The 24,626-nt window shown below is 41.3% G+C and overlaps 1 protein-coding gene across 2 annotated transcripts in view; it reads left to right on the top strand.

The window, feature by feature from the left end:
- Positions 1-273: 273 nt before the first annotated feature.
- Positions 274-24,626, top strand: part of G3BP2 (G3BP stress granule assembly factor 2) — a 39,912-nt gene continuing 15,559 nt past the window's right edge. Inside the window, exons 1-2 of one of the 2 annotated variants that reach the window (XM_055434826.2) lie at positions 274-502; positions 22,539-22,657. In XM_055434826.2, coding sequence (XP_055290801.1) covers positions 22,563-22,657 — 95 coding nt within the window. In that variant the 5' untranslated portion in view covers positions 274-502; positions 22,539-22,562. The remainder of the gene's footprint in view (positions 503-22,538; positions 22,658-24,626) is intronic. The other variant, XM_055434827.2, reaches the window with a different exon arrangement.

The following is a 24,626-nucleotide window of genomic DNA, read 5'->3' as shown; positions in this document are numbered from 1 at the left end:
GCGATCTCGAAGGGCGACGAGGCCCGAGCCTGGGGCCGGAGAAAGGCAGCCTCCTTGTGACGTCAAATCAGCGGACTCTGGCCCGGGCTTCAGGCCGGTTCCGGTTGCCCGGCTTTCCGGGAGCGAGAGTACGTGAGCGTGGTGGCGTTCTGCGCGTGCTCCGCAGAGGGACGCGAGAAGGTTGGGTCCGGTTGGCGGAGGAGATGCCTGATTGGCTGAGGCCGTGCTGGGGGGTTCCCCAGCCCTTTCGGCAGGGGTAAAACAATAAGAGGGGGCGGCGGCAAAGGGGGCGGGACGTCCGTGTTCCTGGTCGCTCGCCGCAGCGTCCGGCGCCCGGGAAGAGGTGGCTGTGAGGGGAACCAGCTCTCCGCTCTCCGGCTTCTCAGGCTTGAGACTCGTCCGAGGGAGGGGGCGGCGAGTGAGAAGAACCCGCTGCAGCCGGTCCCCGGCGACTCGCCCGCTGACCTCCGCGCGACGTCCCCGCCGCCGCTGTTGGTTGGAGGTGTGTACGGGGGCCGGGAAGGGCGGTCGGTGTGGTGGTCGGGAGGGGACATTCCCGTCGCGCGCCGCGGTTCGCGGCGGCCGTTCTGTCCGTGAGCCCCGGTGTCGGAGGTGCGGAGGCCGAGAGACATTGTTCCTGCCGGCTGCCTGCGCCGCCGGTGTGTGCGTGCGTGAGAGAAGCCGAGCCTTTCCCCTCAGGTGAGGGACGGGAGGCCGCGTGGGCAGGGAGGGGACCGGCGCGCGTCGTGCGGACGGGGGGCTCCGAGGGCACAGGTGGGGCCGGGGTTGGCTGGGGATGAGATGGCGAGCTGGGAAGGGGACGCAGCGGCTCCCAGAGGCGCGCTGACGGCGGCTTCGGGCGGGACGTGGGGGAGTGGGCTTGCCGGAGAGGGTGTTTTTCGGTGCGGAGCCCCCCGACTCTCGCCCCCGACCCTTGCGGCTCTCATTCCCGGTTCACCGGGAGCGGGGAGACCGCCGCTGCCGCCCCGCCCGTGGGGGAGGGGAACAGAGGCTGTGTCGGCGGAGGCAGAAGCGACGCAGATGCGAAAGTAGCGGCCTCCGGGCACCATTTCTCTGCACGGAAACAGAATCCGGGTCTGAAGGCAGCCGCCGCTTTGCTTACCCAGTACCTGGTGTTCCGCGGTCTCTGACCCGCCTCGGTTTTATCCCGAACGAGTTCTGAAACCCGGGCTATATATATAACGTGCTCCTTTTCCGTGCCCTTTTATGCAGGAGATCTCTTACTGACTCAGGAATAGAGGAGATGTGTGCGTGCGCTGGGGAGGGGGTTTATTTCTTTTCTCTCATCTCTTTCTTGGGGAGAGTGGGAAGGATAGTCAAGGGGAGGAATATAGCGTCCCTAGGTTGTGTTAATTTTGTTAGTTGAATCTGATCGAATTTTACCCGCATCTCTAAAGGCAGATTTCTTAAGATGGCCCTGTGCCGCTTTGGGGCGAGTGTAGATTGCAGCTACAATTTTCCGCATAGGTCAGTTTTTTTTTTTCCTTCCAATGTATGCCTAATTTCTTAACAGAATTTTTTTATTTTTTGGGGGGAGGGTCAGTGTCTTTTCTGTCTTAAAAATCAAACAAAAACAAAACCACACACGTGCACCGAAGCTGGAATAATAGCAAAGTTATTCCGTCTTGCCCCCCATATGATTGTTGTGATAATAACTTGTGTCGAAATACTGGCTTCAGCACCTCGTGCTAGTTTTTTAATGTTAGCATTGCATGTACCTGGATCCGTGAAACATTAACTGCAGTTTGGGGAGCCTCCTATGTTAGAGGGGAAGAAAATGGGAATTCCTTGTCTAGCTCCATATTTGGCAGTTAATATAGCCTTAGGCATGTGAACAAAGTTTCAGAGTAAACATTTGGCCCTGTTAGTATCCAGTGGTTCTTTTGATGTCCAAAATTCCTGGTCTCAGAAAATAGACGGTATGATTCGTTTAAACTGAAATGTGTTGTTTCTTTGGTGATATTATTTTCCCGTTAAATATGTAGGATTAGCTGTGAGTAAACATGTGTTATGATTTCATCTCTTGAGGCGGTTTAATTCTGAAAAGTTAGAAGGGACTTGGAGGGAGGATAAGGACCTCAAATGAATTTCTATTTAACAGCTATTATAGTTGAAGTTGTTGAATATTCAGGGGTTGAGGTAATTGTCAATATGTAACACGAGGAAAGAACCAGAATGCTTGTGGGGTGGATAGGGATCAAAAATGGAAGGAGAAGTAAATGTCTTTAATTTGGTAGTCGAGTGAGTGTTTAGTTAGTAGGTGAGGAGAGTTGCTACCAGACAGCTCTTGAGTTTGAATAGTATTGGCACTGTTTATCCACAGTTCACTTAATGAAAATGTCCCTATCAGTTACTGAAAATATATAAATACCAGTAGTGTCTTTAGGTTAACAGTTTCCTTGTCCTGAAGAATTATTGCTGTTGATTGCCCGTTATCAGGATTGAAAATTCTTCGCTTGATTGCTTTAAATAAGACTTTTCCCCACATATTTTATACTGAGTGAGTATGGAGGTGAGGAATGACCCCTTTCCAAGACTGGTTTTGATAATTACAAACTAGAGGATTGTTCCTGAACTTAAATTCAGTAAAATTTAATTGACAGACATGACACTTTCCACTGGGAAACACTTAAAAGCTGACAGAACAAGCAAGTTCCATCTCCTGTAACTCTGGACTGGCTTCAGCAGCAGTGTAATCAGTTTCTTGATGGCTGTCCCTCAGCTTATTTTTATCTTTTAAATTCTAGATATTGTACCCTACGTTGATACTGTAGGTATGTTGGGATGACTCTTGTGGATTTCCTTTTATGCTACTGTCTTCTGTCTTTTAATTTCTCCCTACAGTATCAAATAAGCTAAAAGTTGGACTTTAAATTTTTTTTATATTCTTGCATCCCTGGATGGTCTTCAAAAGAGGTAGGTCTTAAACAAATATAATGAAAAACATCACTGTCCAAGGGAGGAGACCTGATTTCAAATGCTCTCTCTCATAACTCAGGGACTTTAAACTCCTTTCCTTAGGCTCTTAACATTGTGGCTTCCTTTTCTGTAAATGAAGCTATTATCCTATCTATCTCAGGGAGGTAAAGGGATGTGTAGGTTACTTGTTTAAGGTTACCTTAGAGCGTAGTATAAATACACACTAATTTTTGTGGGGCAACATTTCTACTTTAATGGTCACTTTTAATACCTTCTGAACTTAAAAACTCACCTTCTTACCTTTGGGGACCTCGGAAAGAAAAGGCTTAATCCACTAACTGTCTCTTATTTCTGTGACTGGTGCTTAGATCTTGTTTGTGATGCTTTCATTCCGTGGTGTGCCACAACAAATTGAAAGTCACTGCTTTCAATAGATAAGCATTGCTGTTTTGATTGGTAAAGTCATTTTAAACAGAGACCCAAAGGTTTCAATTTTAGTATGGGGTTAGCTGTTAAGAATGGGTATTACAGCCCATGCTTCGGTGACAATGGACCTGGGCCTGACTAGTGTGAGCCAGCCAGGAGTGAGGGGCTCTAGAGAGGAAGGGCTGGGGATAATTATTCAATAGTAGAGATAAGTTCTGTCCTAGCATAGACATAGCCTTTGGTAACATAGTTTCTGATAAGAGAACTGCATCCTCTTTCTAGGATCTTACTTTTTTTTTTTAATAAAAAGCAAGATATAGACCACTACTTCTAACTTCACAATACTGAAAAATTATTTTTGTAGAATTTTTTCTGTTTTCCAAAATGTTGTTTTCTTTTGGCTTCTTGACTTTTTTAAAAAACAAGACAACATGGGGTCTCAACTTTTTAGCGGTTTTTATTTTGGACGTTTTTCCCATAAGTATTAAATTGTGATGGAATTTCATGTAACTACTTTGCAATAACTGAAATTCCCCATCTCCAACTGTGTGAGCCAAAGATCCTGCGGTTCTCATCACTCCTTACAGATGGTGGTCAGAATATTCCAGGCTCTTAGAAGAGTGAATTTTCAATTCTGCATTTTGATGCTTATGGGGCTTCCCAGTGACTCAGAAAAGAATCTGCCTACAATATGGAGACCTTGGTTTGGTCCCTGGGTTGGGAAGATCCCCTGGAGAAGGGAATGGCAACCCACTCCAGTATTCTTGCCTGGAGAATCCCCAGACAAGGAGGAGCCCCAGAGGAGCCTGGTGGGCCACAGTCCATGGGGTTGCAAAGTGTCGGGTAGGACTCAGCAACTAACACTCACTCACTTTGATACTTATATATGGTTGAGGTGCAACTAGGTGTTTAGAAGTTTAGTATAGTTAGATTTTATGATCACGTGTAGATCGAGGCATTTTATTACTGAGTAGAGAATGGAGGTGCCATTTCAGAGATCCCTAAGATTAAAAAGGACTGCTGCTGCTAAGTCACTTCAGTCGTGTCCGACTCTGTGACCATAGGTGGTAGCCCACCAGGCTCCGCCGTCTCTGGGATTCTCCAGGCAAGAACACTGGAGTGGGTTGCCATTTCCTTCTCCAATGCGTGAAAGTGAAAAGTGAAAGTGAAGTCGCTCAATCATGTCTGACCCTTAGTGACCCCACGGACTGCAGCCTACCAGGCTCCTCTATCCATGGGATTTTCTAGGCAAGAGTACTAAAGGAACACAAAAGTATTTCAGTTGGATAACTATCTTTTGTATTGTATTCTGCACTGATCATTATTTTGCAGTAGTAGATCTAAAGAATTAATTTCATTTTCCTGTCCAAGTGCATACATTGCCTTTCATGTTATTGAAATCATACTTTAGCTGCAAACTTTATATTTCATTATTTTCCCCCTATGGTTTTAGCCTTTGACAAAATTTTAATAACTGCATATGAACTGATATTCCACAGTTGGGGTTCAGTATATTATTACATTTTTGTTTTCAAGACCATTAATTTAACATTCAGTTCAGTTCAGTCGCTCAGTCGTGTCCGACTCTTTGTGACCCCGTGAATCACAGCACACCAGGCCTCCCTGTCGATGTCCAACTCCCAGAGTTCACCCAAACTCATGTCCATAGAGTCGGTGATGCCATCCAACCATCTCATCCTCTGTCGTCCCTTTCTCCTCCTGCCCCCAATCCTTCCCAGCATCAGGGTCTTTTCTAATGAGTTAGCTCTTCACATCAGGTGGCCAAAGTATTGGAGTTTCAGCTTTAGCATCGGTCCTTCCAATGAACACCCAGGATTGATCTCCTTTAGAATGGACTGATGGATCTCCTTGCAGTCCAGGGGACTGTCAAGAGTCTTCTCCAACACCGCAGTTCAAAAGCCTCAATTCTTCAGTGCTCAGCTTTCTTCACAGTCCAGCTCTCACATCCATACGTGACCACTGGAAAAACCATAGCCTTGACTAGACAGACCTTGGTTGGCAAAGTAATGTCTCTGCTTTTTAATATGCTATCTAGGTTGGTCATAACTTTCCTTCCAAGGAGTAAGCGTCTTTTAATTTCATGGCTGCAATCAGCATCTGCAGTGATTTTGGAGCCCCCAAAAATAAAGTCTGACACTGTTTTCACTGTTTCCCCATCTATTTCCCATGAAGTGATGGGACCAGATGCCATGAACTTAGTTTTCTGAATGTTGAGCTTTAAGCCAACTTTTTCACTCTCTTTCACTTTCATCAAGAGGCTCTTTAGTTCTTCACTTTCTGCCATAAGGGTGGTGTCATCTGCATATCTGAGGTTATTGATATTTCTCCCGGCAATCTTGAATCCATTTTGTGCTTCCTCCAGCCCAGCGTTTCTCATGATGTACTCTGCATAGAAGTTAAATAAGTAGGGTGACAATATACAGCGTGACGTACTCCTTGCTATCAGAAAAAAATACTACTATATCAGGTAAGCATACCAGATGTTTTTAAAATTACCTCTTGGAAACAACAAAATTCCACCTTACCTTTGGATCTAGGCAATAAGTTTCTTTCTTTTTGTTTCTCTGTGTAGCTGCTCATTTTATTTATTTTTTTTTTTTTAAAAATTAATGTATTTATTTATTTTTATTTTACAGACTTTTATCTATGCATCTACAAACATACACACACATACACAACTGTAATGGAGGATAGTGTTTTTGAATAAGATTATACAATGGCAAGCCACTCCAGTACTCTTTTTTTTTTTTTTTTTTGAACAGAGGAAAATTTATATGTCAAACCTGGACTGGTCACTTATGATAATATACATGCTACAATTCCATTCTCCCCAATCATTCCACCTTCACCCTCTCCCACAGAGTTCCAAAGACTGTTCTAAATGCCTATGTCTCTTTTGCAGTCTCTTATACAGGGTTCAGGTTACCATTTTTCTAAATTCCATATATATGTGTTAATATACAGTATTGATGTTCTTCTTTCTGGCTTACTTCACTCTGTATAATTGGCTCCAATTTCATCCACCTCATTAAAACTGATTCAAATGCATTCTTTTTGATGGCTGAGAAATACTCCATTGTGTATATGTACCAAAGCTTTCTTATCCATTCATCTGCAGATGGACATCTAGGTTGCTTCCATGTCCTGGCTATTATAAACAGTGCTGCAATGAACATTGGAGTACATGTGTCTCTTTCAGTTCTGGTTTCCTCGGTGTGTATGCCCAGGAGTGCGATCGCTGGATCATATGGCAGTTCTATTTCCAGTTTTCTGAGGAATCTCCACACTGTTCTCCATAGTGGCTGTACTAGTTTGCATTCCCACCAACAGTGTAAGAGGGTTCCCTTCTCTCCACACCCTCTCCAGCATTTATTGCATGTAGACTTTTGGATAGCAGCCATTCTGACTGGTGTGAAATGGTATCTCATTGTGGTTTTGATTTGCATTTCTCTGATGATGAGGGATGTTGAGCATTTTTTCATGTGTTTGTTAGCCATCTTTATGTCTTCTTTGGAGAAATGTCTGTTTAGTTCTTTGGCCCATTTTTTGATTGGGTCACTTAGTTTTCTGGAATTAAGCTGCAGGAGCTGCTTGTATAATTTGGAGATTAATCCTTTATCAGTTGCTTCATTTGCTATTATTTTCTCCCATTCTGAAGGCTGTCTTTTCACCTTGCTTAGAGTTTCCTTTGCTGTGCAGAAGCTTTTGATTTTAATTAGGTCCCATTTGTTTATTTTTGCTTTTATTTCCAATATTCTGGGAGGTGGGTCTTGGAGGATCCTGCTGTGATTTATGTCGGAGAGTGTTTTGCCTACGTTCTCCTCTAGGAGTTTTATAGTTTCTGGTCTTACATTTAGATCTTTAATCCATTTTGAGTTTATTTTGGTGTATGGTGTTAGGAAGTGTTCTAGTTTCATTCTTTTGCAAGTGGCTGACCAGTTTTCCCAGCACCACTTGTTAAAGAGACTGTCTTTTGTCCATTTTATATTCTTGCCTCCTTTGTCAAAGATAAGGTGTCCATAGGAGCGTGGGTTTATCTCTGGGCTTTCTATTTTGTTCCATTGATCTATATTTCTGTCTTTATGCCAGTACCATACTGTCTTGATGACTGTGGCTTTGTAATAGAGCCTGAAGTCCGGCAGGTTAATTCCCCCAGTTCCATTCTTCCTCCGCTGCTCATTTTAAATTCCAGCATGGTATAGCTTTACTAGTCTGTTCCCCTCCACCTCTACCTACTCAACTTTATCTTCAATTAGTTGGTAGTATTTAAGCACACTCAAGACTTTAATGATAAATTGTCACTAACATAGGCATAATGTCGGATTATTTTTGCTCTGCTAGTAGTGCTAAATTAATTTTCACACTTTCAATCTTTATTTTAGAGCCATGTTTTTGAACCAATAACATAATATCTGTTATGGTTATCAAAAACCAAGTGAAAATTTTGAAGTGTTTTCTAAAATTACAAAATTAATTATACTCTTTTTAATACTCAATGAACAGTTTACCAGTGGTGGTATGAATTGATATGCAGGTGTTTTTTTTCCCCCTAGACCCACAGCACGTTTTATCTTGTATACTTCTTTTTGTATTATCCCTCCCCCTCCAAAGATGGGATTTGTTGTATTCTAGAATTTACTGTTTCTTCCAACAATCTTGATTCCAGCTTGTAATTCATCTATCCCAGTATATCACATTATGTCCTCTGCATATAAATTAAATAAGCAGAGTGACAGTATACAGCTTTGTGTTCCTTTCCCAATTTTGAAACAGTCTGTTGTTCCATGTCCAGTTCTGTTAATAACTTACTTCTTGACCTGCATAAAGGTTCCTCAGGAGACTGGTAAGGTGATCTGGTACTCCTACCTCTGAAAGAATTTTTCACAGTTTGCTATGATCCACACAGTCAAAGGCTTTCTTGTAGTCTGTGAAGCAGAAGTGGATGCTTTTCTGGAATTCTCTTGCTTCTTTCTATGATCCAACTAAATGTTGGCAGTTTGATCTCTGATTGCTGTCTGCCTTTTCTAAATCTAGCTTATACATCTGTAATTTCTTGGTTTGAAGGATTTTGAGCATTATGTTGCTAGCATGTGAAATGAGTGCGATTGTGTTGTAGTTTGGACATCTTTGGTATTGCCTTTATTTGGGATTGGAATGAAAACTGATCTTTTCCAGTCCTGTGGCCACTGCTGAGTTTTCCAAATTTGCTGACACATTGAGTGCAGCACTTTAATAGCAGCATCTTTTAGGACTTGAAATAGCTCAACTGGAATTCTATCACCTCTACTAGCTTTGTTCGTAGTGATGCTTCCTCAGACCCACTTGACTTACACCCCAGGATGTCTTGCTCTAGGTGGGTGATCACACCATCATTATTATCAGAGTCATTAAGACCTTTTTGTATAGTTCTTATGTGTATTCTTGCCACCTCTTCTTAATCTCTTCTGGTTCTGTTGGGTCATTACCATTTCTGTCCTTTGTTGTGCCCATTCTTCCATGAAATGTTCCCTTGGTATCTCTGATTTTCCTGGAGAGATGTCTTGTTGTTATTCAGTGCCTCAGTTGTGTTCAACTCTTTGTGACCCCATGGACTACACACCAGGCTTCTCTGTCCTTCACTGTTTCCCAGAGTTTGCTCAAACTATGTCCATTGAGTTGGTGATGTGAGCCAACCATCTTGTCCTCTGTCATCCCCTTCTCCTGCCTTCATTCTTTCCTAGCATCAGGGTCTTTTCCAATGAGTTGGTTCTTCACATCAGGTGGCCAAAGTATTGGAGCTTCAGCATCAGTCCTTCCAGTGAATATTCAGAGTTGATTTCCTTTAGGATGGGCTGGTTTGATCTCCTTGCAGTTCAAGGGACTCTCAGTCCTCTCCAGTGCAACAGTTCAAAGGCATCAATTCTTCGGCGCTCAGTCTTTTATTGTCCAGCTCTCACATCCGTACATGATTACTGGAAAAACCATAGCTTTGATGATACGGATCTTTGTTGGCAAAGTAATATCTGTGCTTTTTTAATACACTGTCTATAGTACACTTGCCTGGAAAATCCCATGGATGGAGGAGCCTGGTAGGCCACAGTACATGAGGTAGCGAAGAGTCGGACACGACTGAGCGACTTCACTTGCACTTTTCACTTTCATGCATTGTAGAATGAAATGGCAACCCACTCCAGCATTCTTGCCTAGAGAATCCCAGGGACGGAGGAGCCCAGTGGGCTGCCGTCTATAGAGTCACACAGAGTTGGACATGACTGAGGCGACTTAGCAGCAGTAGCAGTCTTGTCATAGCCTTTCTTCCAAGGAGCAAGCATCTTTTAATTTCATGGCTGCAGTTACTGTCTGCAGTGATTTTTGGAGCCCAAGAAAATAGTCTGTCACTGTTTCCATTGTTTCCCCCATTTATTTGGAATGAAGTGATGGGACCAGATGCCATGATCTTTGTTTTTTGAATGTTGAGTTTTAAGCCAGCTTTTTCACTCTCCTCTTTCACCTTCATCAAGAGGCTGTTTAGTTCCTCTTCGCTTTCTACCGTTAGAGTGGTATCATCAGCATATCTAAGCTTGTTTATATCTCTCCCAGCAATCTTGATTGACAAGGGCATTTCACATGATGTACTCTTCATAGAAGTTAAAGCAGGGTGACAATATACAGCCTTGATGTACTCTCCCAGTTTTGAACCAGTCCATTGTTCCATGTCCGGTTATACCTCTTGTTCTTAATCTGCATACAGGTTTCTCAGGAGGCAGATAGGTGGTCTGGTATTCCTGTCTCTTGAAGAATTTTCTATGGTTTGTTGTGATCCACGCAGTCAAAGGCTTTAGCATAATCAATGAAGCATAAGTATAGATTTTTTTTTAAATTCTCTTGCTTTTTCTATGATCATACAGATGTTGGCAATTTGATCTCTGGTTCCTCTGCCTTTTCTAAATCCAGTTTGTACATCTGGAAATTCTCAGTTCACATACTGTTGAAACCTAGCTTCCCATACTGAAAGAAGTCTAGCTTTTTTCCCATTCTGTTGTTTTGCTCTATTTCTTTGCATTGTTCACATAAGAAGGCATTTTTTCTCTCCTTGCTATTCTTTGGAACTCTGCTTTCAGTTGGGTATATCTTTCCCTTTCTCCCTTGCCTTTCCCTTCTCTTCTTTCCTAAGCTATTTGTAAAGCCTCCTCAGACAACCACTTTGCCTTCTTGCATTTCTTTTTCCTTAGGATGGTTTTGGCTCTGCCTCCTGTACAATGTCATGAACCTCTATCCTTATCTTTCAGGCACGCTGTCTACCAGATCTAATCCCTTGAATCTACTTGTCACTTCTGCTGTATAAGAGATTTGATTTAGGTCATACCTGAATACCTAGTGGTTTTCCCTTCTTTCTTCAGTTTACGTCTGAATTTTGGAATAAGGGGCTCATGATCTGAGTGAGCCTCAGTTTGCTCCAGGTCTTGTTTTTACTGGCTGTACAGAGCTTCTCCATCTTCAGCTGCAAAGAACATAATCAATCTGATTTCAATATTGACCATCTGGTGATGTTCATGTGTAGAGTCTTCTCTTGTATTGTCGGAAACGGTGTTTGCTATGACTGGTGTGTTCACTGGACAAAACCATTATCCTTTGCCGTGCTTCATTTTGCGCTCCAAGACCAAATTTACCTGTTATTCCTGTACCTCCTGACATCTTACTTTGGCATTCCAGTCCCGTATGATGAAAAGGACATCTCTTTTGGGGGTTCTTGGAGGTGTTGTAGATCTTCATAGAACTGGTCAACTTCAGCTATTTCACCATCAGTGTTTGGAGCATAGGCTTGGATTGCTGTGATCTTGAATGGTTACCTTGAAAATGAATCAAGATCATTCTGTCGTTTTTGATGTTGCACCCAAGTATCGCATTTCAGACTCTTGTTGACCGTGAGGGCTACTCCTTTTCTTCTAGGGGGTTCTTTCCCACAGTAGTATATAAAATGGTCATCTGAATTAAATTCAGGCATTCCCGTCCATTTTAGTTCACTGATTCCTGAGATGTTGATATTCACTCTTGTCCTCTTCTGCTTGACCACATCCAGTTTACCTTGGTTTGTGGACCTACCATTCCAGGTTCCTATGCAATAATAATGCTCAAAATTCTCCAAGTCAGGCTTCAACAGTACATGAACTGTGAATTTCCAGATGTTCAAGCTGGATTTAGTAAAAGCAGAGGAACCAGAGATCAAATTGCCAACATCCACTAGATCAACGAAAAAGCAAGATAGTTCCAGAAAAACATCTACTTTTGCTTTATTGACTATGCCAAAATCTTTGACTGTGTGGATCACAACAAACCGTGGAAAATTCTGAAAGAGATGGGAATACCAGACCACCTGACCTGCCTCCTGAGAAGCAACAGTTAGAACTGGACCTGGAACAGCAGACTGGTTCCAAATCGGGAGAGGAGTACGTCAAGTCTGTATATTGTCACCCTACTTATTTAACTTATATGCAGAGTACCTCATGAGAAATACCAGGCTGGAATCAAGATTGCCGGGAGAAATATCAATAACATAACCTCGGATACCCAGGTGACACCATACTTATGGCAGAAAGTGAAGAACTAAAGAGCCTCTTGATGAAAGTGAAAGAGGAGAGTGAAAAAGCTGGCTTAAAACTTAATATTCAGAAAACTAAGATCATGGCATCTGGTCCCATAACCTCATGGCAAATAGATGGGGAAACAGTGAGAGACTTTATCTTTTTGGGCTCCAAAATCACTGCAGATGGTGACTGCAGCCATGAAATTAAAAGATGCATGCTCCTTGGGAGAAAAGTTATGACCAACCTAGATAGTATACTAAAAAGCTTTAATAATGTCTCATTAAAAAAGAGACATTACTTTACCAACAAAAGTCTATTTAGTCGAAGCTATGGTTTTTCCAATAGTCATGTATGTATGTGAGAATTGGACTATAAAGAAAGCCGAGTGCCGGCAAGAACTGATGCTTTTGAACTGTGGTGTTGGAAAAGACTCTTGAGAATCCCTTGGACTGCAAGGAGATCCAATCAGTTCATCCTAAAGGAAATCAGTCCTGAATATTCATTGGAGGGACTGATGCTGAAGCTGAAACTCCAATACTTTGGCCACCTGATGTGAAGAACTGACTCATTTGAAAAGACCCTGATGCTGGGAAAGATTGAAGGTGGGAGGAGAAGGGGACAATAGAGGATGAGATGGTTGGATGGCATCTTTGACGTGATGGACATGAGTTTGAGTAGGCTCCGGGAGTTGGTGATGGACAAGGAAGACTGGTGTACTGCAGTCCTTGGGATTGCAAAGAGTCTGACTCGACTGAGCAACTGAACTGAATAATCCAAGTTCCTATCCAGTATTGTCTTTACAGCTTCAGACTTTACCTTCACCACCAGACCCATCCACAGCTGAGCATCATTTCTGCTTTGGCCCAGCAGCTTCATTCTTTCTGGAGGTGTTAGTAATTGCTCTTCCTTCTTCCCAGTAGTATATCAAACACTTTATAACCTGGCGGCATCTTCTGGTGTCATACCTTTTTGTTTTTTCATACTCTTCATGGGTTTCTCATGGCAAGAAATCTGCAGTGGGTTTCCATTCCCTCCTCCAGTGGACCATGTTTTGTCATAACTCTTCAGTATGACCTGTCCTCCTTGGGTGGCCCTACAGGGCATGGCTTATAGGTTTATTCAGTTGGGCAGGCCCCTTCACCAGGAGAAGGCAGTGATACATGAAGGGGAGCATTAACTTTATCTTTGAGTAATACTTTGGAAACTCGTTTATGTTGTTGCATTTTGCGTGCTAAGTTGCTTTAGTTGTGTCTGACTCTTTGTGACCCTATAAATGCAGTGTAGCCCGCCAGGCTCCTCTGTCCATGGGATTTTCCAGGCAAGAAGAATGGGCTGCCAACCCAGAGATGGGACCCATGTTCTCTCTAGGTCTTCCGCATTGGCAGGCGGATCTTTTACCACTAGTGCTACCTGCATATTATCAGTAAATTATTTTTATTGCCAAGTAGTATTTGTTTATTTGGATTTACCGCAGTTTGTTCATTCACCTGGCTAATGATCATTTAGTTGTTTTCAGGTTTTGAGTGTTAGTAAAGCTGCTACAAACAACATACAGTTCTCTGTGTAGACATATGCTTAATTTCTTTTGCATAAATATCTAGGAATGGAATTTTTGGGTAATATGAGACATGCGTGTTTACTTTTATGAGAAACTGCCATACTGTTTGCCAAAGTGACTACCTATTTTCAATTCCTAACCAACTTTTCCCATGCTTGCAAGCACTCAGTATTTTTAGATTTTAATGTAAGCGTTATTAAAGGTATTCAGTGCTATGTCATTATGGTTTTAACTTCCAATTTAAAAAGAAGTATTTATTTATTGGCTTTTCTGGGTCTTGCCCTTTTCTCCAGATGAAGCAAGTGGGGCTGCTCATTGTGGTACCTTCTCGTTGCTGAGCGTGGGTTCCAGAGCACAGACTCCAGTAGTTGTGGCACACGGACTTAACCCACCAGGCGCCTCTGTCAGTGGGGACTGTCCAGACAGAATACTGGGGTGGTTTGCCATGCCCTCCTCCAGGGGACCATCCCAACCCAGGGATCGAATCTTGGTCTCCTGCATTACAGGAGAATTCTTTACTACCCTCTGAGCCACCAGAGAAGCCGAAAAATACTTGAGTGGGTAACGTATCTCTTCTCCAGGGAAACTTACTGACCCAGGGATCGAACCAGGGTCTCCTGCATTGCAGGAGGATTCTTTACCATCTGAGCTACCAGGGTTGCAACTAAGGGCTGGGGCGGCTGAAAAAAAAAAAAAAAAAAAACTAGTGTGTAAAAGATTGGCTTTCAAAATGTTTTGAAATTACATGATTAATGACTTAATTGTTTTTTCACTAGCATTCCCACATTGCATCAGATGGTAAATAATATGCCTGCAATGTAGAAGACCCAGGTTTGATCTCTTGGTTGGGGAAGATCCCCTGAAGAAGGGTTTGGCCACCCACTCCAGTATTCTTGCCTGGAGAATTCCATGGACAGAGGAGCCTGGCCAGTTACAGTCCGTGGGGTTGCAAAGAGTCAGATAGACACAACTGAGAGACTAATACAGAATTGTCATAGCACTGTATAAGTTTGTGTACAGCAAGATGATTTGACTTACATACATTATGAAATGATTATCACAATAAGTGGTTGACTATCCATCCTCTCATACAGATAAGAAATTATAGAAATAGAAAGAAAAAGTTTGTGATGTGACCTCTTTGGATTTACTCTCTTAACAGCTTTCATATGAGCAGTGTTAATAACTTATATTTATCATGTACATTACATCCCTCATAGCGCTTTTAGAAACTACCCTTGTATTTTGGTAGGCTCCTTCGCTTAAGAGTGGTTTTTTTTTTGGGGGGTGGCTGTGCTTTGTGGCATGCACAATCTTAGTTCTTTCACCAGGGGTGAAACCCTTGCCCTTGCCAGTGGAAGCATGAAGTCATAACCACTGGACCACCAGGGAATTCCCTTTGTAACTCTTCAGTATCACAGATTTGTTCAGCAATTTTTTTAATCCTCTTAAATACAAAGAAATGGTAGATGCTGCAAAGAATCTCCTGAGCACCTCCTGGAAGCATAACACTGCCAGCCTTTCCTTTAGCGTTAACTTAAGGAATCTTCCAAACAGGAGAGGGTTATGCCTGTGCACATGCACACATTACTAGGACTAAATGTGTTAATAGAAAGAGCCAAAGATGATACACGTGGTCCTTAGAAGAAGAGATGGTTAGTCCTGCCTGAGGAAGCCAGGTGGGGTTGGACTGGGCTCTTGAGGGTGGTTTTGAAAAGCCCAGAAGGGAGAATTGGTGGTTTGAAGAGATGGTCGCTCCCTTCATGTTTTCTCTTTTACTAACGGCTCTGATGTGGAATACTCACATCATCTTCTGCGTGCCAGATTTCTGTTCCTGTTCCAATTCAAGTGGTACATTCTTTGTGGTAGGGCTATAGCATTTATCACATTAGATAATTGCAATTAGGAATTCTATCTCCCACTGGAGTTGAAATTTTTTTGGAGCAGCAGATGAAGTCTGTCATATTCACCTCTCTTTTTCCTTGCATAGTTCCTGGCCCTTAGATAGTATGTATTTAATAAATATCGAATGAATTTGTATTGTCCCACCTATTTATCCAGCTGCTGTTGAATGAAGTAAGACAGTAGCCTAGAGTATGAAAATTGCAAGTTCAGGGAAAGATGCTAAGTGGTATGATATTCTTGCTTATTCGCTCAGTCGTGTCTGACTCTTTGCAACCCCATGGACTGTAGCCCTTCAGGCTCCTCTGTCCCTGTGTTTCTCCAGTCAGGAATACTCTAGTGGGTTGCCATTTTCTCTGGGGGATGTTCCTAACCAAGGGATTGAACCCAGGTCTCCTGCATTGCAGGTGGATTCTTTACCATCTGAGCCACCAAGAGGATAGAATTTGTTCAGAGAGGTGAGACGTGTAGTGGAAGGTACATTTGAAATGTTGGTTAGGGCCATGTATGTCAGCCTGGATTTCTGTGGAAGGCATAATACTTAAAACTGAATGCAGGTGTTTGAATTTTATGTGTAAAATGAATGCTACACATGAGACAGAAGTTTGAAGACTTTTTTTTTTTTAATGAGGGCGTTAAACTTAGAAAAATTATTTCTTTATTTTTGGTCGTGGTGGATCTTTGTTTCTGTGTTGTGGGTGTTCTCTGCTTGAGTGAGCAGGCGCTGCCCTTCCTTGTGCTCAGGCTTCTAACTGGGGCGGCTTCTCTTGTTGCTGAGCACCTGCTCTGGGTGCAGAGGCTCAGTAGCTGTGGTGCACGAGCCTAGTTGCTCCACGGCGTGTGGAGTCCTCTCAGAACAGGAATCTCACCCCTGTCCCCTGCTCTGGCAGGCAGATTCCCATCCACTGTACCAGATTGGAAGGGGTGTCCCAGTTTGGAAGCCTTTTGGGAAAGAACTGAAAGAGTCTGAATTTAGTGGGAAGCAGAAAGGATGGGACAAATTCCAAGAGATTTTTGAGTTGTCAAGATTTTAGTTTGAAGCTTTTTAAAGAGGGCAAGTCACTTAGGACTGAGCTTTCAAGCAGAAAAGGTGGTGGCATCATTAACAGAAACAAGGAAACTGCTTTATCTGTGTGGGGGAGAGTGTATGTATTGGTTTACTTATGAGATCATGTGTACGTATTCAGCAAGGGGTTAAGATATCAAATTTGAATTCTAGTAGAGACTACATACAAATTTAGGTAAATCTGGAAGCTGAAGCTGTTTGATCAGAAATTGCCACATTAGAAGACAGACCTTGAGAACTTTGCATTTTAATGAGAAGGAAAGTTGCCTCATGGTAGAACTCTAGAAGCCTTAGGAGGAGGTGAGCCTCATTGGTGATGCAGACTGGTGGAAGACTGGGGTCATTGGATTTTTGAGAATTGTGACTTTCTAGAGGATTACATTTAAGGGAGAACTTGAATTATAATATTTGAGAGGGGAGTAGAGAAGGGGAAGACTTAAGATCAATGCACGGTTAGTAATTTAGGTCAGAATATGATTAATAGAGTGCAGAGTGCATGAGATAGCTCCTTGGAAGAAAAGTTATGACCAACCTAGACAGCATATTAAAAAGCAGAGACATTACTTGGACAATAAAGGTCCGTCTAGTCAAAACTGGTTTTTCCAGTAGTGATATATGGATGTGAGAGTTGGACTATAAAGAAAGCTGAGCACCGAAGAATTGATGCTGTTGAACTGTGGTGTTGGAGAAGACTCTTGAGAGTCCCTTAAACTGCAAGGAGATCCAACCAGTCCATCCAAAAGAAAATCAGTCCTGAATAGTCATTGGAAGAACTGATGCTGAAGCTGAAACTCCAATATTTTGGCCACCTGATGTGAAGAACTGACTCATTGGGAAAGACCCTGATGCTGGGCAAGATTGAAGGCATGAGGAGGGGGGTGACAGGATGAGATGGTTGGATGGCATCACTGACTCAATGGACATGAGTTTGAGTAAACTCTGGGAATTGGTGATGAACAGGGAGGCCTGGTGTGCAGTCCATGGGGTCACAAAGAGTTGGACACGACTTGAGTGACTGAACTGAACTGAGTGCATGATAAAGTACTTTGAGAATTCAGGGGAAAGACAGGAACGAATAAAAAGATGTTTGAAGATACACAGGAGATACAGTCAGAGTTAGTGAATGACCTCTGAGGTAGTTGAGGTTCCGTTAAATAGTATGGAAAGCCAGATGTAATCAGGTTGGTATCTTGATGAATAAATAGGATGATATTGCTTTTAACTGACAGGAAAAGTACCTTTTACATTGTACATTCCAGTGTGACAACAGTCTCCACATATTCACGTGTTTTGGACTTTATAGCAGCATTTGACATTCTGTAAAATGGTGTTAGATGATAATTTCTCTTTGAAGATGATTTGAGGCTAACAACCTTCTGAAGATTCTTTTTGTACATAAGTATTCATGGGAAATAGATGGAAAAACAGTGGAAACAGTGTCAGACTTTATTTTTTTGGGCTCCAAAATCACTGCAGATGCTGATTGCAGCCATGAAATTAAAAGACTCTTACTCCTTGGAAGGAAAGTTATGACCAACCTTGATAGTATATTAAAAAGCAGAGACATTACTTTGCCAACAAAGGTCCATCTAGTCAAGGCTGTGGTTTTTCCCGTGGTCATGTATGGATGTGAGAGTTGGACTGTGAAGAAAGCTGATCGCCGAAGAATTGATGCTTTTGAACTATAGTGTTGGAGAAGACTCTTGAGAGTCCCTTGGACTGCAAGGAGATCCAACCAGTCCATTCTAAAGGAGATCAATCCTGGGTGTTCATTGGAAGGACTGATGCTAAAGCTGAAACTGCAATACTTTGGCCACCTCATGCGACGAGTTGACTCACTGGAAAAGACTCTGATGCTGGGAAAGGTTGGGGGCGGGAGGAGAAGGAGACGACAGAAAATGAGATGGCTGGATGGCATCAGCGACTCGATGGACATGAGTTTGAGTGAACTCCGGGAGTTGGTGATGGACAGGGAGGCCTGGCGTGCTGTGATTCATGGGGTCGCGGAGAGTCGGACACGACGGAGCGACTGAACTGAACTGATTCTTAAATCTTGGCTATCTTTGTTGAACTATATAGTCTTGTAGGCTTGACTAAAGATCACTTCTTAATTTGTGAGTTGAGAAATCACCATCTCAAAAGGTTAAGACTTTTTCATGGCCTTAGTTAAAACCCTTTCCTTACTTTCATGTTCAGGGTTTTATTTTTATATACAAACATAAGTGAAAGGACCCAAATCCCATAAATTTCTTGCCTGTGACTTGAGTTCTTTTCTGTGAATGCATTTCCCCACTCCAGGGGAGAAAACTGAAAGATGGCAGTTGTTTGTGTGAGTGTGAGTTGCTCAGTCGTGCCCAACTCTTTGCAACCCCATGGACTGTAGCCCACCAGGCTCCTGTATCCATGAGATTTTCCAGACAAGAATACTGGAGTGGATTGCAATTGCCTTCTCCAGGGCATCTTCCTGACCCAGGGATTGAACCTGGGTCTCCTGCGCTGCAGGCAGATTCTTTAACGACTGAGCTACAAAGGAAGCCCTTGTAGCTTCCCTTATTGTTTGTATAGAATACGTAAATTAACCTGTTGTTAAAAGTAGAGTGAGGTTGCTTTCCATACCCCTTCCCTCCATACTTTTTACTTTCTGGTTAATGTAGTTGGTTTCCCATCAGTCAATTATATTTTAGCCCTCTAAATTGAGTCCATTTAAGTCAGTGTATTTAATTGGAACACCGTCCTCTATGTAACATCTTCATTTCATCTATTCCCTGTGGGAGTCTACCTGTAACTTTTAAAAACTGGACTCTGCACAGCCAGCCTCTTACGTATAGCTGTTATATCAGGGCTTCATGTCTATTTCCTTTAGTGACTGTAAAGGTAGTGGGCAATGTGAAGCCTCTCTTGAACTTTGTTACAAAAACTCCAGTGTATTTTGACCTTTCTTTGGTATTGATTCGTGTGATAACTTTTTTTTTTTTTTTTTTGGTTATATGTAGGTGACAAAAATGGCAGGTGAATGTGTACTTTATAAATGTGATGAGAAATTAGGATAAGTAACAAAGTCTCGCTGAAGAAAATCTCGAAGTAGAGAAGTAAAAAAGGGAAAAATGAGAATCCCCAAACTCAGAAACAATACCTAATAGTGTTTTTTGCCATTGAGCTTTGAACAGAACTGTTTTGTACATAATATTTTATTCAGAGGGTAAATTAGTATTTTGCCCCAGCTTAACATCAGTTGTTAACAGTAGTTTTAAATGTGCATAATTTCCACCTTTTTGTTGTTTTATGAAATTTTAATAGATAAATCTCCTGTTCCCCAACCTTGCCTATCATTCTTAATAAAAATACTGTTTTTTTTTCTTCATTATTTTTTAAGACTTTATTTGCCTGTGTCTTCGTTGTGTCATAGAGGAGCTTTCCTTGTGGTGCTTGGGCTTTCTAGTTGTGGTGCATGGGCTCAATGGTTGCAATGCTCAGGCTGAGTTGCTCTGTGACAGGTGAGATCTTGGTTCCCCAACCAGGGATCAACCCCATTCCCCTGCATTGCAAGGTGGATTCTCGGAACATTGAGCCATCAGGGGAAGTCCCTGCTTCATTTCTTTAAACATAGCAAATAACTCTCTTTATGCATCAGGATTTGTTAATTCTTACTGTTGGCGATTTTCAGGTTTGGGGGAAACTAATGGCACCTGAAATGATTGTGTCTAATTTTGCTTTGTGCATTAACTTTTTTTTTAATGAGTTGGTTTAAATTGTAGGTGGCACAAAATTTAAGGTAGAGCAAAGACTGAAGAACAGACTGCCTGGGTTCTAGGCTGGGTTTACTTTGACCTCACAACTAGGATAGAAATGACTAAGGGAGAACTGAAGGGATAAGCCACTGTGTGAACATATCTTTTCTTGAATGTGCCACGGGCTCCAAGACAGCACTTTATTCTAGCTTATTTGTTATTGTTTAGTTGCAAAGTCAGGTCCAACTCTTTTGTGACCCCATGGACTGTAGCCCGCCAAGCCCCTCTGTTCATGGGGTTTGGATTTCCCACACAAGAATACTGGAGTGGGTTGCCATTTCCTTCTCCAGTGGATCTTCCTGTTCCAGGGATTGAACCTGCTAATCCTGCAGTGAATGGCACATGGATTCTTTACCACTGAGCCACCAGGGAAGCTTTTTATTCTAGCTATAGGTGGCAAAAAAATGTTATTGGAAGAGAATGCAGTGTTTAAACAGCAGTGGAAGTAAGGATTACTGTCACCTGAGGCATAAGGAACAGCTTTTTGCCAGATTTCCAAATTCTGCCTGTGGCTCCGTGCGCCTTCCGCATGGCCTTCGCTTTTAGCTCCTCCAGCTTCTCTGCTGCTTTTTGTTACTGCTTACCTTACCTTCCTCTTCCATCTCCTTTGCCTGTTTCTTCGGCTGCTTCAAGGACTTCTTGCCACTGCCCCTCTCCCCAGACTGGCACTGGAAGCAGTTAGGCATTATATAAAAATATAAAAGATTTCTTTTTAAAAAATATCAACTGAGAGTTTCAGGACAATTGCAAAAGGAGAAACAGGGAACCTAATACAGCATTATGTAAAAATTGAGTTGGGAGTCACCAGGATTAATTTAATAGAGTTTTATCTGTAGGCTCCTTTATGGCTGGTATCTGATTTTCATTAAAAAGCATCACAGTTGTAATGATAATGGTGGGCTGCTGCTGCTGCTGCTAAGTCACTTCAGTCGTGTCCGACTCTGTGTGACCCCATAGACAGAAGCCCACCAGGCTCCCCCGTCCCTGGGATTCTCCAGGCAAGAACACTGGAGTGGGTTGCCATTTCCTTCTCCAATGTGTGAAAGTGAAAAGCGAAAGTGAAGTCGCTCAGTCGTGCTTAGCGACCCCACGGACTGCAGCCTACCGGGCTCCTCCATCCATGGGATTTTCTAGGCAATAGTACTGGAGTGGCTTGCCATTGCCTTCTCCGAATGGTGGGCTATCTTTGTGAAAATTTTTAAAAGGAGACCTACTTTGAGGGAATTCCCTGGCAGTCCAGTGGTTAGGACTTCTAGCTTTCACTGCCGAGGGCATGAGTTTGATCCTTGACAGGGAGCTAAGATCCAGCAAGTTTCGTGCCGCAAAAAAACCCACATTGAAGTTTATTTGTTAACAGGAATTTAAACTGCATCTTGATTTGCTCAGTAGTTTTCACACACACAAACGTGTGTATATATGTGTATTTAAACTAGTGATACTCATATTTTCTCTTTTTTCCTCCCATTTCTCAAATTCCTAGTGTTATGACTTTTACTGTTTGGAGGGCTATAGATATAAATTATTTACTTTAAATGATGAAAGGTTATGTTTCTATTTTTATTTTTTACTTGTTTATCTTTGAGAGTTGGGACTTAGAGGTACGTTTAGGTCGCACCTCACCCATTCTTTTCCCTGTTTGCTTGTCTGTATTCCATGATAGGTTATAAACTCTGAGGGCTAGAGTCCTGTTCACTGAGGTATCCCACTTACTATGAACAGTGCCTGACATGTAGTTAGATAATTAATAGCAAGAAAGGTTGAAAAGACATGCACTAAATGTGAAACACCATTATCTGAGTATTTCGAGTATTGCTGATTTTTAATGGTAATTATTATGATTTTGAAACAGTGAAATTAATCCTGAGAAGGCGAGAATATTACATAAAGAAGACAAAAGCTACTACTGTCTATACAAGTCCTGAGTTGTGCCCTCTGCCTAGTTTTCAGAAACAAACCATTAGAATCTAAGAGATAATGTTCCCCAAAGGAAAAATATGCCATGAGTAAAAAGACTTCATTATGGTGCTACCTAGTCTGAGACAGCACTGGACTTGCCACATTGAGCCATAGGGAGATCAAGAAATAGAGACATAGAGACAAGGAGGAAATGGCAAGTGTTGGAGGCTATAAGTAGTTATTGGGAATTTATTATTTTACTGTTATTTTTTAATAAGTGATATTTTATTTTCATTTGAATGGCTAAGAAAATTTGCTTCATGGTATTTAACAAAGATGACTTTTAAGAGTTATTATTCTTATGTTTGTTTCCCTAGTATTTGACATTGTGCAGCAAAGAAATGGTTATGGAGAAGCCCAGTCCGCTGCTTGTAGGGCGGGAGTTTGTGAGGCAATATTATACTTTGCTGAATAAAGCTCCAGAATATTTACACAGGTAAATTTTAATTGGATTATTTACTATTTTTATTTACTTTTATTTTCTTGAATATGATTGCATATAAATTTTATCTTTCCTGTCTCCTCACGTCCTGCCAAGTATCTTTACAAAGCTCATCCAATATTTTAACAGTCTGATGGCATAAAACCCATCTTTTTCAAGTTTCCTCCTGGAATGAAATCTACAGTAAGGAAAACACTTCTTATCAGATCCTGTTATATAACACATTCACATCTGTACACACACTCATACACAATTACATAGTCTGGTATTTTATGTTTTTTTCTTTTTTTTTAAAACCACAGACTTGACCAACTAATGGCTTCTAGTCTTGATGGAAATCACAGGTTAAGTTATTTCGTTTGGTTTTTAAAGTTCTCTGTAGCAGTGTTAGGAAATGAATCAGTTAATTGATTTCATTTGTGAAAATTCCTTCAGATTGATTCACAAGAAAATATTCCTTTGTGAGACGCCAACAGTAGCCTTGTTTACTAGTTTGGCAAGATATGTATAAGCTTACTTTTTTCCGGAGATTGAAATGAAATTGATTTATATTATGAGTTCAGTTCAGTCGCTCAGTCGTGTCCGACTCTTTGGTAGTATTTATAATTTTTCTACCTGGTGTATTTTTTAGTAGGTCAAAGATAGGTGAGACCTTTGTAAGGATTAGGCTTTGCCAGCGTTTGTTGTAGAACACACTAGCCAGATGAGTTAAGGATAATTATGTCATTGCCGCTTTGCATGGGAAAGACTGTTAAAGGACTTTTCTCTTTTATATATGGGTTCTCTTTATAAATGTGCTGGGCATTCTTAAGTTCTGTTTTGCATTGTGCCCTGCCATTGTTAAGCATGTGTGTAATATTCCCTATGTTATTCCAGGAGACATTTTTAGATAACTAACACTGCCCCCCCAAAAAAAGAATCAGTACCTGTACATCTTTCTGATTATAAAAATAAAAACATTCCTGTTGACAGTATATGTGAGTTTGAGAATGGAATTATTAAGGCTTTTCATTATCTGAAATTTTATCTTCACAGTGTAGGTAATTAGCATTTTTAACTTTTACTTTTTATAACAAGGAAAAACAAGATTCTCTATCATAATTTCAGGTAACAGCACAGACTTCTGTTTTATACTTAACTTGTATAGCAGATTTCCCTATTAATAAAAACTTTTAAGTTTGTTTTAAAATTTTCAGTTACTAACACTGTAGTACATATCCTTACATGTGCATTTTTGGGCATCTTTCTAGTTGTTTTCTTAGGATAATTTCCTAGAAATAGAATTGTTAAATCAAAGGTATGATTTTCTCTAAAGCTTTTCTTATGCACAGTTAACAGCCAAATTGTCCAAATGATAACTGTATACATGCTTGCCAGTAGTACATCAGAGAGAACAGTGTAAACATTAAAAAATATGGGTAGTGGTTAAAGCATGGGCTTTGGAGCCAGCTGTTCTGACTTGATAGGTGTGTAACATTTGAGGAGTTAATTTAACCGCTTCTGAACTTCAGTTTGTTCATTTAGATAACAGCACTTAGGTTAGTCCTGAGGGTGTTAGGAGACTAGAATGAATCAATACATGTGTAGTGCACTGAGAAAGTTGTTTGTCATAGAGGAAGTCTTCCATGTTTTATTTCAAAAGGAGCTGAGTTCTTTTTATAAAAAAAATAATTTCCATCAAGACTAGAATTATATAATATTTGATAACCTTAATTTAGGAAGATTTCCTAGTTGCTTTATGTAATACCAGAGAAACACTAATTTATCATGTACTTAAGAGTAGTATAAAAATATTGAGAAATTAGATGCTAAAATAATATACATATATATATATTAAACTTGATTTCTGAATTATTTCAGTTAATTTAAATCTAAACTTTTAACCTTAGCCTTTGGAATTAGTAGTCATTTGGAACTCTTAGTAGAATAAATGTTAAATAGTATCTGATTCCAAACAGATCTA

Source organism: Moschus berezovskii, chromosome 5 (assembly GCF_049115385.1).
Source record: "Moschus berezovskii isolate FMDL1 chromosome 5, NW_MosBer_1.0, whole genome shotgun sequence".
In the NCBI taxonomy this organism is placed as follows: domain Eukaryota; kingdom Metazoa; phylum Chordata; class Mammalia; order Artiodactyla; family Moschidae; genus Moschus; species Moschus berezovskii.
Note: the sequence above shows the minus strand (reverse complement) of the source record. Positions and strands in the feature narration are given on the sequence as shown.